This window comes from Anolis carolinensis, chromosome 5, assembly GCF_035594765.1.
Source record: "Anolis carolinensis isolate JA03-04 chromosome 5, rAnoCar3.1.pri, whole genome shotgun sequence".
NCBI lineage: Eukaryota > Metazoa > Chordata > Lepidosauria > Squamata > Dactyloidae > Anolis > Anolis carolinensis.
The window spans coordinates 150219465-150235557 of NC_085845.1; the positions used below are offsets into that span (position 1 = coordinate 150219465).

A 16093-nucleotide genomic window follows, 5' to 3' on the forward strand; every position below is an offset into this window, starting at 1 on the left:
TCCAGTGTCTTCTGCTCATTTCTATTATGAGAGTTCTTTGTTTTCTATTATAGATACTATTTGTTCCAATAATGCAATGCAAAAATTGTAAAGCATGTCTGATTCTTTGTAACTGACAGATAATCAGGCTCATCCATGATAAAACTGCAACCCAGAGTTTATTAACTCTACTGTTTTTAAATTTTTCTTTATCTCTTGGTGACAAGGATGTGATTTTCTAACATGCAGTCTATCAATTATTATTATACTGCTGCTTCTGTCTTAAAGAGACTCAAAACACTGTTAGCCAGTATTCCCACCAACCTATCTTTTCATTCCTTGTATGCATCTAAAATGCTTCTCTTCTATTAATAAAAGTTTAATTACAATTTGTGTCCTTTTTAATATCTAGTAAATGGCACTGATGCTTTTTATTAATCTTTCAGACAGTGACAGGGGTTGTATGTTATGCTTGTAGAGTTGCCCGTGCTTTACTGCTTTATCAAGAACTTATGCGAAAAGGGATCAGATGGTTAATGTAAGTGTTTGTTTCTGTTATCAATATTTGTTCTAGATAACCAATCAATTAGAAAGAGATCTATGTTGGGGCATGCCATATCTAACTATATGTAGGCCTATGTAGTTATTGGGTTTTATCACTTTACACAATTGCCTAAATCTGTTTACTCTACCCAACTGAAATAAACACATGGAATCAATTGCTGAACTGCATGTCCACACGTATTCATTCTGTTAATTCAGTGTGTCTCATTGAACCAAACAATTGTATTTAGGCTAATGTCAGTGTAGTTCACTGCATTTTCCTGTACATCAAAGGAAATCAGTGAACCAAGCTATCGGTTGAACATGGATTATATATAGACTTAGTCATGCTTGGAATAGATACATCAGTGTCATAACTAACTTGAGTGCCATTGATTTCAAATAGTCTTCTAAAACTGGGTATGAACCAATATTGTTAAATTCAGTCTAAGCACATAATGCTGGTGTTCCTCTGGTGTTCCTCTGACCATATTTATTCCTACTAAATATAATGGATGATACAATGTATTAATTGGATTGCATCCTTAGTTTATTTAGTACTTAGTGCTTTTTCATAGAAGTTCATTATTGGTAAAAGATAAATATTGATTTGTCTAATTGCTACACATATATCACTTTTCTCACAAAACAATTTTTTCAAGAGATTTTTAGTTAGTGCAGGCATATAGTGTGTATTAGAGGTATTTAAAATAATGTACACTCATTCTGTTGGTGTGCTTTGTAGTGAAATTATCAAGGAAGATTACACTGAAACGCTTCACAAAAAAACAGAGGTTGTTCTCAAACTGGAATTTTGCAACAGAAGTATAGAAAAAGCTGTAGAAATGTGAGTATAATGTCTCTACCCTGAAAAGGTCAATTATTTTTGACTGAGTGATTGCTGTATCTTTAAAAATAAATCTTTCGCTAGCTAAAGTTAATTAAATGAATGTTCAATACTCTATGTAACAAAATTTGAAAAAAAATGTTCCTGGTTCAAAAGTGTTATTTCCTGTTTAATTGTGTACTTTGAAAGTACAGTAGAGTTCCGGTTATCCGACTTCCGCTTATCCGACACACCTTATTATCCGACGCGCCAGTGTCTTGTCCCTCCCAGCGGGTGCCCGGCACCTCAGACTTTTCCCTCCCGGCAAGCACCTGGCGCTTGGAGAGGCCTCCTGTGCATTGCTGCCTAGAAAAATAGCTGTTTTTCTAGGCAGCAGCAGGCCTCTTCAAGCCAGATGCTTGCTGGGAGGGAGGAGATTTTTCCCTCCCAGCAATTACCCGGCTTGCCGGGAGGGATAATAGGGCTTCCCTGTTATCCAACAGTTTCAGTTATCCGACATTCGGCCCACCCGTTTGTGTCGAATAACCGGAACTCTTCTGTAATTGTCATACTCCAGAAACTTTGTTTTTCTGGCTGCCACAAACTATGTTGAATTGGTTGAGACTGTGAGATATTCATTGAAAAACTATAGCTGATGTACTACAGGATGTCCCGCAAAAAACAGTTTTTGTCAGTTTAATAAACCTTTTTCATATTTTTATAATATCACTAAATAGGAAATGTCATTTATAGCTGCTGTTTTCCAGTATAATCACTGGAAAACAGCAATTTAGATTTTATTCCAGAAAAATAAAAGATTATTACATGATTTTACTTACTCTATGTTGTGGTGATGTTTAGCCAGTCGCAGTTCGGGCTGTGATGATACCATATATTTTCCACTGTTTTTAAATAAAACAAAGACTCTATCCAAAATGGTATAGATGAACACATTTTTCCTTCAGAATATTTTGGACTTCATATTATTGACCACATTAGTTGGGCTTTTTGTAACTTCTTCAGTCCAATGTACACAGCAAATTGTATTATTGTGCTACCAATTGCACCTCCGTCGACTTGAAGCAGTTCTTCTAGATGATATTTCTACATACTAAATGGCACCAAAGAAAATTTTCTTTTTTGTCACAATTTTGATCAAATCCCGTCAAAATGCCAGAAGGAGACAAAACAAGTTGCTTTTCTTGATCTCTGTCTGTTGTGGCTCCTTTATAAATGGGGAAGAACAGTTCACATGGAGAATCATGTCAGTAATACATGATAATATGCTATCCTAAACTGTTCCATCGTTAGAATAAGATTCCAACAAAACTGCTGCTAAGGTCTTTGAGTGTGCATCCACATATTTTGTATTATCAAATTAGATTTAAGTAGTTTTAGGGAAAGTCAAATCACACTTTCAGGGTTCACAAACATACTGATAACAAATGCACAGTTGAATCCAGAGTGATTCTTAATTATTCAAAGTAAAATTCAGAGTTAGGGGAATATCTTAAATAGGAATGTCTAATATTTAGCAATGATAATCATGAAATGGCATTCTGATCTGTGGATTTTAAATAGAGCTACCCTTCCTTGTTTATTTTTTTTCTATTGTGCCTTTCTCTCAATATAGTGGTGTTCAATGATATGTATATGTACATTCTCATTCAAAAATATCCCCAAAGGCAATATTTAGAAAATACATAATTAAAGAAGAATGTAGGACATTATTTGTCTCTTTCTTGCTTCCCCTGAACAGATATCAAAATATGCTACAAAACAACTTGGCACCATCAGAAGTGGATGAAATTTCAGATATACATTCAAAGGTGTTACGGGTAAACCTCTTAATATTACATCATGGTATTCAAAATAAGGGTTTTTCTTTTAAATTCTGATTGGTCATAGCATTTTTAGGAAATAGAAAATCTATTCTGTTATTAGAAATTTTAATAAAGCTCTTCATGCGCACACTATGTTTTTATATAGTGTATTTATGGCAGAAAGAGTGTACTATTGTGAAATAAAAATAAAGATCCTTGTCATATCTGTAGAAGTGTGCATAAAATGTATAGCAAAAGTGCTTTATCATTAGAATATGTCTACAGAATAACAATATAATGTAGGGAGCAATCTGGGATATGGGTTATTCTTAAAACTTCACTATGTTGTGTCTAATTTCATTCTTCACATAATTATGTCTGGCATAACTCTCATTTTTAGATGATTTATCTGTCTGCAGGCTATCTAATTCTAACTCCCTTATATTTCTTAGTAAGAAATGTGTTTTCATTTATAAGTACCTTCACATACATGCCACTATCAGAGTCCCTTCAACTCACCCTTGACACCTTTTGCCAATGTAATTTTCCATTATCTTTTTCTTGTTTCAGAATACATTTTCAGTATACTGCCTTTGTGCAATTTTTTCTCTCTCCATGTTTCTCCAGTCTTTATCCTCCAGTGGTCTTGGTATTTGATCATAAAAATTGTTGCTTTGGAATATACAAATCTGATGTTTTGCTGACAGTAAAGGTGTATCCCAATAGCATTGCATGAAAATTAAATGGAGATACTTAGCATTACTAGTCATAGCTAAGAAAAATATTTTTCACACATTAAAGTATATATACACACACACACACACACACATTCTATGTAATGTAGACCAGTTTTTATACTTACTACAGAATATAAACTGTATTCTGTAATCACAGATTCTTAGCTATAATTTTGTCTTTTGTTGCCTATGTCAAGGATTATCAAAGTATGTTAAAGGTGAAACCTGATGGTTATGGAGAGAAATTGAGTTTCTCCCTGCTATTGTAAGGTTTCTAGAAGAGTGCTTCCAGAAGTTTCAACAATCAGATTTTTTTCGTAATTGGAAATTCTTGGAAGATGTGTTCCAGATATTAACATTCTTCAAGTTGCGTATTTTATATGCCATTGTCATTTTTGTTGAGTAAAACTGGATTTGTTTCATTTCTAAAGCTTTCTAGTTCAAGGGTGACTATAGAAACCAGTCTTCAGGAAATCAAAAACAAGCTCTCTCCTAGTGGACTGCTCTCTGACAGCTGGACCAATCAGGAAGGCACACATTCCAAAGACAGAAAGTAAGTGACGCTTCACATTGGGTTGTTTTTGTCTTCTGTTAAAGCTTCTATTGGTATTTATATCTTTAATTGTTTTCTGTTTTCAGCCCAGAAAGGTTACAAGTGCTACTGGGTTCTATAACAGATATTTATCACCAATTCAAAAAAGACAAAGCAGAACGAAGTAAGTATCTTTCAGTCATTTTTATTTGTTACGCTTCAAATTACCATTTTTAAATCTATGTTTGGATTGATGAGTGTTACATTCAGTAAAAGAAAACTGGCAGGCGAATGTTATACAGAGTGCGGAGAGAAAAATGACTTAATAAATAACTCGGAAAAGTAATTATAACCCAAACAATCAACAGAAAGCCATTAATTCACTATCCAGTTTAATTTGTTGTTGTTTTTTTCTTTTAGGACTGCTTTATAATGAAGAACAAATTCATAAATTTGACAAGTAAGTCCCTCTTGCCTATAGACATTTTATTTTGTATAATACACAGTTCTGATTTTTCCTTGTTTCAAATATTCTGTGACCCTAGCAGAAAACATAAGGTGAAAATTGGTTGCATTTCTTAGAACATTTTTGTGAATCATACTGTTGTTTACTTAAAAACCTAAGAATAACCATTTTAATTTTAAAACAAATTCTCCATGGATACTAATGGCAGAGTTTATGTGCATGTGTAAATAAGAGGTCACACTACTGTTACCACATGGGTATCTTGTGGGCAGGGCCATTTCTGCTAGATGCTAAGATACCCTAAATGCAATGCCAGCACTGGAAGTAATGCAGCTAATTCCATGTCCATCTAATTGCTGTGATGAAGAAGGGATGGAGTGGGGGATAAATATATGAGTTTGCTGGAATGAATAACCTAGTTCACAACTTTATGCGTGCCTGGCAGAGCAGAGGTTGCTTATTATTGCCCACTAGTGATTGTGTGTGAATTGCTTTGCCTTTGCCATGCCACATTGTTCTTTGTCCCTTCCATGTGGACTGTTTTGTGTGCAGTTTATTCTTTTGAAGATTTATTTTCTAACATGTAGGACACTCCACTGTGCAGAAAATGTTATTCATCTAAAATATCATATATAAATCCATTGCCAAACAAGGAGCATGAAGGACATTTCCACCATATATTCTGTATAATCTGCAGATAGACAAAAGGGTGACAAAAATAATTTCAAGATTTTATTATTTGCTTATTTATTTTATTTACATCATTTCTACCCCGTCCTTCTCACCCATAGGGGCGCAGGGCGTAGGGATTCAGAAAGCAGCTGAAGGCCAAATTTTGCAACTGTCAAGACTTTGAATTCTGTATAAGATCATTCTAAAACAGTTGGATTCATCACTCTTGAGAGCACATTCTTCCTTTGTTTGGTGTTCTCCAAATATCAGCATTGCCAATACAGAAAATGATGTCTGGGAGGAGGAATCTAAAACACTGCTTCTTAAACTATGAGTCTTGATGCCAGTGGGATCACCACTCAATGTTGGTGTTCCAAAATATTAGGCAACAATAAAAGGTTTCTAAACGGCACCTAGTGACTGTTTGACATTTACACGAACTCTGCAGACGAGGCTTCAGCTGTACTTCATAAAAAGGAAAATAAGCCTGTTTTGCATGCTTGATTTATATCAGTAAATGTTTGATTTCTGTACCTATTTTATATACCAATATACCCAGAGCTTCATAGAAATTCATTTGGTCAAAAGGGGTTATGAGTGGAAAAGTTTAAGAAGGACTAATGCTTACTCAGTTCAGCCTTATCATGACGAAGCAGTTGAAAATGAAGGAACTTTAATATAAATGCTTTAACAGTGAAAGAAACACATCACACAAGTTATTAAAATGTATAATTTGGCTACATATTACTGTGTATTTATGGGCTGTCATTTCTCTCTCCTGCCTTATAGTTAGATCCCTATTTCATATGCTTTTAAACTTTAAGCTAGTGGACAAAATGAATTATCTAGAAGTAATATGTCAATGCACTGGTTCTTATTTCTGTCCTATAGGCAGAAGCTTTTCCTCCATGCGACAAAAGCCATGACTCTGTTCAAGGAAGAATGTGTCAGCAAATACGAAGCTTTCTTGGATAAGGCAGAAGATTGGACGAGGCAAGATCCTTTTGTAATGTGTTCAACAATGCAGTAAGAATACTTACTGAGAAAAATATTGTTTACAAAATAGATGTAATTCCTTTTCAGGAAGATGCACCATTTAAGAAAACAGTTAATGACGCTTCGAAAACTCTGCTTCGATATTGAAAAAGAGGTTTCTAAATACCAGGACTATGTTGACAAGGTGAGACTTCTCAATGATGCAATGTCAGTATTTAGAAAGGATAGTCAAAAAAGGAATTGTTTACTTGGAAGACATTTGTGGCCAGCTAGTTTCCTAAAATTTGGCTTAAGTTGTTTGTGTCTCACATATCTTGCTGTGCCATTGTGTTTGTCATATGTGTAGGCAGTTCCAGCACTGCAAGGGGAAAAAATAGGATTATAGGAACTGACTCACAAACTAGTAAATAGCAAATGGAGACTTTCCTATTGCAGCTGACACAACAGAGAGTCCTGTGACACTGTAAATGCATATGAGGCATCAACTGGCTTACCTAGTGCCAGTCTGCTTACGTTTGTGTCATCCAGAAATATTTTAGTAGCTGATCAATCTTAACTCTTTAATTGTCACCAGTTGGTTTTCTCTGCCTTTAGTTTGATCTCTCTGTCTGCTGTTTCACCTGTATATATCTGATAATCTGAATAACATTTTATGTATCTGATGAAATGGTATTTAATCTCCAAAAGTCTATAAAGTGCCACAGGACTATTCTCTATTTATCTTCCAAATGCATCAGAAAAAAAGAGAGAAAGAGAAGGGCTGAATTAAAAGAAAATCAGTTGCCAGTAACACTACTGAAGAGTGAAGAATTACAATTTACACATTTGTTTTGTTAATTACATCAGCCATCAAAAGTTCATACGTTTTTATATGTTACCATTATCCTTGTATCTAGAGAGTTTAGTCATGGATTACAAATGGAGAAAGGATCATCTTCCAAAGTTTTATGGACTGTAATTCCAATCTGTCCGTAGCTTGCATTGCTGACGAGGAGGAATGGATGGGAGCTGCAGCTTAATTCCCTAGAGCCCTGCAATGTTAAGGATTTTTGAAAGTTTAATTTAGGGGCCAGCAATAACAGCAGAGCAAACCACAGACCACCTATTACAGTGCAACCTGAGCCCTGCCACATGAACAATGGAGGACATTCTTATAGCAACACCAAAGGCACTCTAAGTGGCCAGCTACTGGTCAAAGGACATTTAGTATAATGCCAAGTTTTTAACTTTGTCTTTTTATATACATTACAAATATTCCCTCGGTTTGCTTCTGATACAATAAATAAATGCAGGGTTATTTTACAGTGAGTGTAATCTTATCTCTTAAAGCTAGTGTTTCAGTATTAGATATACAACAATCACTGTATCCTAGGTTTTAAAGCTGATATTTATATATTGCAGTTGCAAGAAAATTTGCCTCATAAGATGCTTGCAGCTTCTGGTGGGATCAAACATGCAGTTAATCCAGTGTATCCAAGTTCAAATACTTTGGTGGAAATGACTCTCGGGTAAGACAAGATGATTGTCAATCATTTGTGATTTCACATAATTTCGAATGTATTTAAACTGAAATTTGTCAACTTTTTTGTTAAGATTTATTTTGACGGTGAGGAAACATTCTGTTCAACTTAGTTTATAACCTTTTAGTAGCTTTTCTTGCAGAAACACATCAATAAGTGTAAGAAACAAAATTGGCACCCTGAAATCAACTAATAGATCCAGTTCTTGTTTTTTAACTGCTTTATGTTTTACTGTATTGTATTATTGTTGTTTTTATTGGCATTGAATTTTTGCCAGACCTGTAAGCCGCCTTGAGTCTCCTCGAGTGAGAAAGGCGGGATAGAAATGACACAAATAAATAAATAAGAAAGGAAAGTTAAATTGGTTTTGGTGTCATATTCTTATCATAGGCAAGGAAATTTTGACTCATTTCAGCCAAAAAGTCAAAACCAGTCAAATCAACAAAGGAATGCATTTGATAATCTATTCACATCTTCCACTTTGCAAATCATGATTTCTAAATTGCCTGCATAGGATTAGAAAATAACCTTTTTGGCAATATGAAGCTTTATTTGAACCTCTTAGTTCAACTAGATAAAGATAGACCAAACTTGCATGATTCCATAAAACACATTCAGCTGTACTACATTAGTATTTATTAAACTCACATCAGCTATTCTAGTGGACTTGTCATTGGCATCAGTGCTTATCATTGAAAGTCACTGGAGTCACTCACTTTGAGTAATTGTTAAGGATTTGCTCTCTTGCTTGGGATTCTTTTTAGAAATCAGAGTTTCTTGAACTTTCATTAGGTTAACCACTCTTGGTGAGATATGGTTTCATAAAGTGTTATTGAAGGCTTTCATGGCCAGAATCACTGGATTGGTGTGAGTTTTCCAGCATCCTTAGAGGTTGTGAGACATCACAACCTCTGAGGATGCCTGCCATAGATGCAGGCGAAACATCAGGAAAGAATGCTTCTGAAACATGGCCATACAGCCCAGAAAACTCAACAGCAACCCAGTTTCATAAAGTTTTCCAACTGAAAATGTAGCATGAACTCATTCTTTTTCTCTTCACTTGCAGCATGAAGAAACTGAAAGAAGAAATGGAGGGTGTTGTGAAAGAGTTAGCTGAAAATAATCATCTTTTAGAAAGGTATATTGGGGATTTTGACAAGCATATTCGACAGTCAGCGTATTGGAAGCCTTCAGCAAACATGTGGCTGTGCACCTTTTTTGAGACTTTTGTGCTTGGGTAGTGATCTGAAGGGACATGTGCCCTGCTCTAATACAGGGCTTCTTAAACTTTTCCACTTGGGACCTCTCTTAACATGAGAAATTGTTACGTGACCCCGGGTATATATAGGTATATAAAATCAATCTTATAAAGTACAGTTGAAGCACCTTCTGCAGAGTTCACTGTAAACACTGCACTACAGATTTGTGTAAATTCCTAAAACAGTCATTAAGTGGCGTTCAGAAACCATCCCAGATTTTTTGGAATCTCAGTGTGGAGCTAAGGGAGCCCCATTTGGGGTTGAGGCTCACAGTTTAAGGAATAATCCTCTAAAAGGTCTACTACCGAGGTGTCATACTCTTATACATAATTGTGTAGCAGCAAATTTCCCTTAGTACAATCATATTCCGCTGAGGTATGAGGATTTCATGTCTCCAACCAACTGTATTTTCTTGCACCTTCAAAAGGCTTAGGAGACACTTTGCTAAACAGAATGAGGAGGGAGAATCTGTAGATAGAGGGCCAATTATGCTTTTTTAACATATTGGTTGGTGCTCTTTAGTTTCTACCCAGTTTTGGTCCCCAGGTGTTATTGAATAACAACTCCCATTACTTTTGATCTGCCATGCAGACTGGGGATTCTGAGGTTGGGGAAACCACATGGGCTGTTGGGCTGTCTCTAAATTCAAACCCCACTTTCCTGACTACACACAACAAACTGTTAACTTTATCACAACTTCCATTGGCTCTAGTCATGATGTCTAATGAGGAATACAGGAGTTGTAGTCCAACATCTGGAGGCCCGCATAAAATGACATGGCAGGCCGGATTCAGCCCACGGGCTTTGGGTTTGACACATACGCCCTTGAAAGCCCTGGATTGTGTTTAGAATTACAGCCTTCAAGGCCCTTCTGGTGGAGGGCAAGTGCAGCTCACTAACTTTCAATATTTGCCTGCTCCATTATAAGGAATAGCACAGAATTGCCATTACAATTGAGTATTAATACCACATACAGTAGAGTCTCACTTATCCAACACTCACTTATCCAACGTTCTGGTTTATCCAACGCATTTTTGTAGTCAATGTTTTCAATGCATTGTGATATTTTGGTGCTAAATTCGTAAATACAGTAATTACTACATAGCATTAATGTGTAATGAACTTCTTTTTCTGTCAAATTTGTTGTATAACATGATATTTTGGTGCTTGTAAAATCATAACCTATTTTGATGTTTAATAGGCTTCTCCTTAATCTCTCCTTATTATCCAACATATTCGCTTATCCAACGTTCTGCCGGCCCGTTTATGTTGAATAAGTGAGACTCTACTGTAGTTCACTTTTTAACAGTATATTCCCATTAAATGCTCTGACTAAACTGGATTGTTTCTCCTTTAGGTTTGGTGCTTTGACTATGGATGGTGGACCAAGGAATGTCGATTGTATCTAACTGCATTTTGCCAGGATGGAGATTGTTGACTTTGCACAGAAGGGGCATTCATAAGCAGAAAGAATATTTATTCTGCCCTTGAATATTCTTTCCGTATTTAGCAGAAGTGTGTAAATATGTATATATTGTAAATACAAAAGACCTCTCTGTTTTGGTAATATAAAAGTGTTCTTAACATTGAAGTAACATCAGAACTGTGTGTAAAAAAAACTATTATGGCTGCACATTATTGTAAACACACTGCTGCAATGCATTTACTTCAAAAGTGCTGTCCTTGTTTTCTTGTGAACATTTGCTGGAGAAACTGTGGTCTTGGACTTTGCTGCTTTTAAAAGGGCAATTAAGCTTCCCCTTAAGCCACCTGTATGCTCAATATTTCTCTTACAATAATTCACAGTTGTCCCTGCTTTCTTAAAAGGTGAACAGATGCCTGTTGCTCATATGCCCAAAAGTGATAATCACCTTCTGCAAATTCTTGAAAGAAATCTCTTGAGTGTAAAGAAAACTATTGACTTTTTAATCATGTCAGTTTGGGTTGTGTCTATTTTACCAAAACTAATTAGCCCAGTTTTGTTTCTATAAATCTAGCAATTTGCTAACTACAGTTTCAGGGCAAAAATATAATATTGTTTTCTTTAGTATTATTCAGAAAATCTTGTTAAAATCTTGCTGGGTTTTTTTACAGTAAAATTTACTTTTATTGAGACATTCATTATAAACAATAAGATTAGTACAGACCATTTAATATACTGATTTCCATCCTCCATGAGTTTAAACGAAGTAGAAGACTGTTTCATTTTTAATTGAAGCAATTTAAAAATAGTCCATCTTAAACAAAAAGAACACAAAAACTTATAAAGATGGGTTGATGGGATTGTTAGGCATTTAGTATTGGGTCCAGATTTAGACCTACTAAACTCATTGATTGCCATGAGTCTGCTCTACCAAACTGGCATCTAACCCTTAGTATATATTTCCAAAGCTTCACACATACCTATGGAATAAAACAAGCTGAACTGGGCCTATTTATATCAGTGGCACTTACTATATTCTATGTTATTGAAGACTGCAGTTCTAAGCTAGTTCACTCCAAATTGGTACTGAGAGAACAGCTGATTTCCTTGAAGAATTTAAGGCAGATGAGGCATTCATTTCCCATTTCCTTTCAGGAGGCTTGCATAGGTCAAATTCTCAGTGGGTTACATCTTCTGTCGCTTTCCTTTTGGCATGTAACAAAAGAAAACCAACTGAGGCCCTTTAATCTCAAATAATTCTTTGGAACATTAATATCGGTTCTGCTTTTTTTGGTTTTTTCTTTCTAATTTACTCAAGAGAACAGAAATGCACCAAGAGTTCTTTGTCTAGTTGTTCATTGTTTCCAAAAATTGACCTATTTGAAAAAGCACAGGCAATCTGTAATCTTATTAATGTATAATTGCTGCTTAAATCTAATCCATAAATGACACTTGGAAGCAGCAGGGATGTGGGCACAGGGGAGAGGACAGAATCCTGCCTTGCAAGGCTCAACTGTAGGTAGTAATTCCTGTGAAATCATGCTGCCTTACTGTATATAAATGCTTACTTAGAAATGTTGAGATTATATTTCTGTAATGCACTTATTTTACGGAATCATTTTGTACGCTTTATTTACAGATTCATTATTTTACATAATTGTTTTTGTTTAACAATAGTACAATTGAAGGGGGAATTGGAATGGATTTTATTTTCCTTCTATTGAAATTGGCCTCAACGTGTAATGTAAATTACTAACACACTTGATACTGTGATTCATAAAAGATTTCTTCTTATGGAGTGTTTAGCATTGATTTTGGGGAAGCTCATGTTTTTAGTGAAATAATCAGCCATAACTATGAAATCCATGGAATTATTGTAGTGCACCGCAGATAAGGCAGAAGGGTCAAAAAAAATTCTCTTTCCACATTTCTAATTCTTTCTTATTGGGAAAAAGTATGAAGTGATCTTGCTTCGTAAATCATATGCATGATTATAGTTCAAAAACATATTTCTTGGAACAGAGCTTCTCAAAAATGCTGGCGTTTTGAGGTTCATGGCAAGTTTCTAATTAAATCCCCTTCTACACTGCCATATAATCCAGTTCAAAGCAGATAATCTCAATTTTATATGGCAGTATAGAAGGGGCCTGTGGAGGAGGAGTTAATGAGGACAAAAATCATTCAAGTCCACTTGTACATTAGAAGGAAAGATTACTAAAACCCCGCATCAGGTAGCCTTAGTAACACTGGTCTAGAAAATATTAAGGTAGAAGCGTACTTTTAAAATGGAAATCCAGTTTTGATAAAGTATTACAATATTTTAAACAAGGCAACCCACTTACTATATGTAGAAAAGCAGGCATTAAATATTTCTTCATACAAATATACCTATCCTACTTAATTTTTAGGTTGATTTTTAAACATTTCTACAAAGAGTGGCTCTTAACATAAATGCAGTTTCGCATTCATGTATCTAAAAAGAGGAAAAATAAAGGTTACACAAATAAGTGCTGCACTATTCTAGCAAATTCTGTAGCTGTTTACTGCAATCTTGAGTTTGTTGACTAATCAACTTTTTGTTCAGCAGTTTGTGCTGTTAGAAATCCCACTTCCACCACCAAAGTGCTCTTAGTTTTACTATTGAACACGCCTTGTAGTAACTTGTGTCATCTCTTAATGATGTATTTGTGTTCACTGACCTCAGTGCCTTTGTTGTGTTCCTGATTGTATTTTAAGGCATTTCTCAATATGTTGCTTTGTGTTCAGAACATGTTTAATGCTTTGGGGCTTTTTTGGCAAAAGGGCAGGGTTTACATAAAACAAATTTAAACGTTTGTGATGTTACGTATTTAGTCTGACCTCCCTTTTAAGATTGTCCCACAGCTCTCTGCATGCCTCATTTAACAAAGTGAGACTGACATCTGAGTAAACATATATGTATATAGAATTCTGCTGTCAAAGTTTGCTTCAGCCATAGCAAATAACGCTTCTACCACAATGATTTCTTCCCCACTATAATTAAGTTCTTGTTGCATTTATATCCTGGCTGGTTCATACCAGTGAGACTCAACGTAGCTTACACAAAATAAAACAAACATATTTAAAAGCATTAGCAAACAAGTAAAAATATATCATTGAAATGCATTTATAGTTTCTATATAATTAAAGCTATTTAATTATAAACCCATGAGAAGAGGAAAAGGAAAAGCAAATCAGCATACTATTTGAAGTCCTTGCAGCTGATTCCAGGAAGTGTGTTGGAAGAGAAATGTTTCATTTGCCAATACAATAAAGACCATCTCAGATTATCTAGAAAGGAAATTACAAAGCTTAGGAATTAACACCTAGAGAAAGCCCTCTTCCCCAGTTCCCAACAAATGTGGCTAAGAAGTAATCCATTAAGTGAGCTATGTGGTTTGAGTGACTGTAGTCATGCTAGTTATACATGCAGCTAAAAAGGCCTAGTATCTTTAAACATTAGGTTGAGTAGAAAAGCAATATTGCATCGTTCACCAATGAAATTCTGGGAATGATAGTTCAAAAGGAAGTACCAACCTCAAGCCCAAAAGGAGTGCCAAGATAACACCCAAGTGCTGAAATACTACACCAACATGTTTTGTTGAAGCACAGGACCAAAATTATCATTTATAAGAGTTGTAGCGTGTGCCCTTCTGATGGTGTCCCCCAGTATGATTCACAGCCATTAGTGAAACCACTGATGGAAATTGTTGGTACAGAGCACCCCACTCAGCCATAGAAACCCACTGGGTGACTATGAGTGACACACAGGGTGACTCCAATCCTAGTGGTATGGGAGTTGCAATCCAATGAAAGCTGATAGGTTGTAATAACTTCATTTCTCAGTGCTTGACTGACATTCTACTAGGCACCTAAGGAAGCAGTCCCCAATATGGGGCTCTGTTCAGGTGGCAGGTGCTCACTGATGCTATTTTATCATACCAATTATGGGTTTTCTTCCTGCATGGAGCCGTGTGAATGGACCTGTCCTTGCCAGGAGGCTTTTTGTGCCTCAGTGCATTAAGGAACCTAAGGAAAAGGAGGGCGAAACGTTGACAACAGTGTTGTGTCTGGTGCTTAGCCAGCATCACCAGGGACTGCACTGTCTCCACCATATTGGGACCATCTTTGAGGCCCATCGAGGGCAACCAGGGCACCGTGTCAGATCTACAGCTGCAGCAAGGACATGTGACTTCTGCCATTATATCTCAGCCAGCCAATGCTATGAGGCTGAGCAAGACAGGTTGCAGACCTACTCCCTGCCTTTGTTTTAAGGGGTATTCCTCTCTGTCTTTGTCCTTTCCTCAGTAGCCACCTTTCCCACTTTTCCTGGCACATGGTTTTAAAAATATTAGTCGTCTGAGCTGAACCTATAGGAGAACGCGGGACATTAGTCAAATGAGTGGGTGATTCACAGTGTCATCCAATAAGGGCTTCCTCAGGTAGTGTTGCACCTCAGAGGGCTTTCACCTTGCTCATGGCACCCACCAAGAAACTAATTGTGATTGTTAAAACAATTTATTAAGAAAACGTAAAAAAGGAGAAAACACCATGAAGGAAGAGTTAATAAAGAAGGCAAATTTCACAGGCAAAAAGCCAGGTCAAACTGTACACAGGAAAACAATCCAAAGGCAGGATAAATCCAGGAAACATGGCTTAAAATGTGAACATGAATCCCAAGGCAATTCCAGAAAACAAGGAGCAAAACATGAACATAAATCCCAAAATATTCCATGAAGCAAGGAGCCAAAACATGAGCATGAATCTTGGTTTTGAGCTAAGGCCCGAACTAGGAATGAGACTGGAGTACTTCACATGGATAGCAACGTTGCTAGATCTAAAATCCCAAGCTCTCTCTGCTTTAAGGACTGCAAAACATGAACATATTCTTCTGGCCTTGAGGTGCCTGCTTCTGTCTCTCTCATAAATTCTTTCTGCACATGAATCTCTCCCCCCTTCAGAAGCAGTCTCATATCTGTTTCTAAGTCAACTGTTCCCCCGGATGAGTTAATGTTATCAGGACTGCTTGTAGGTGAAAGATAACCTCCCTGGCTGTTGGATACCAAAACATCTCTACTTTCACACAGAGTCTCAGAGACAGCATCTTGTTCAAAAACCTCTTCCTTTTTGCCCTCGTTGGCTGCATCTGGTTCCAGCATTCTCTCAGGCCCTGAAACTGCATCTGGTCCCAGCATTTTCTCAGGCCCTGAAACCCCAAGCCCTCATCTTCATCAGATTGAACCACAACAGGTAGAGGTTACCTTAAAAGATTGGTGAGTATTAATTTGCACAACAAAGA

The 16093-nt window shown here is 36.3% G+C and overlaps 1 protein-coding gene across 3 annotated transcripts in view; it reads left to right on the forward strand.

Annotated features, from left to right (window-relative positions):
* Positions 1-13610, forward strand: part of tbk1 (TANK binding kinase 1) — a 30745-nt gene extending 17135 nt beyond the window's left edge. For 2 of the 3 annotated variants that reach the window (XM_003221175.4, XM_016993807.2), the window contains exons 11-21: positions 426-517; positions 1268-1369; positions 3108-3186; positions 4340-4461; positions 4548-4624; positions 4861-4900; positions 6470-6571; positions 6662-6758; positions 7976-8082; positions 9161-9232; positions 10711-13610. In XM_003221175.4, the coding sequence (XP_003221223.1) occupies positions 426-517; positions 1268-1369; positions 3108-3186; positions 4340-4461; positions 4548-4624; positions 4861-4900; positions 6470-6571; positions 6662-6758; positions 7976-8082; positions 9161-9232; positions 10711-10762 (942 nt within the window). In that variant the 3' untranslated portion in view covers positions 10763-13610. The remainder of the gene's footprint in view (positions 1-425; positions 518-1267; positions 1370-3107; positions 3187-4339; positions 4462-4547; positions 4625-4860; positions 4901-6469; positions 6572-6661; positions 6759-7975; positions 8083-9160; positions 9233-10710) is intronic. The other variant, XM_008111079.3, reaches the window with a different exon arrangement.
* The last annotated feature ends 2483 nt before the right edge of the window (positions 13611-16093 follow it).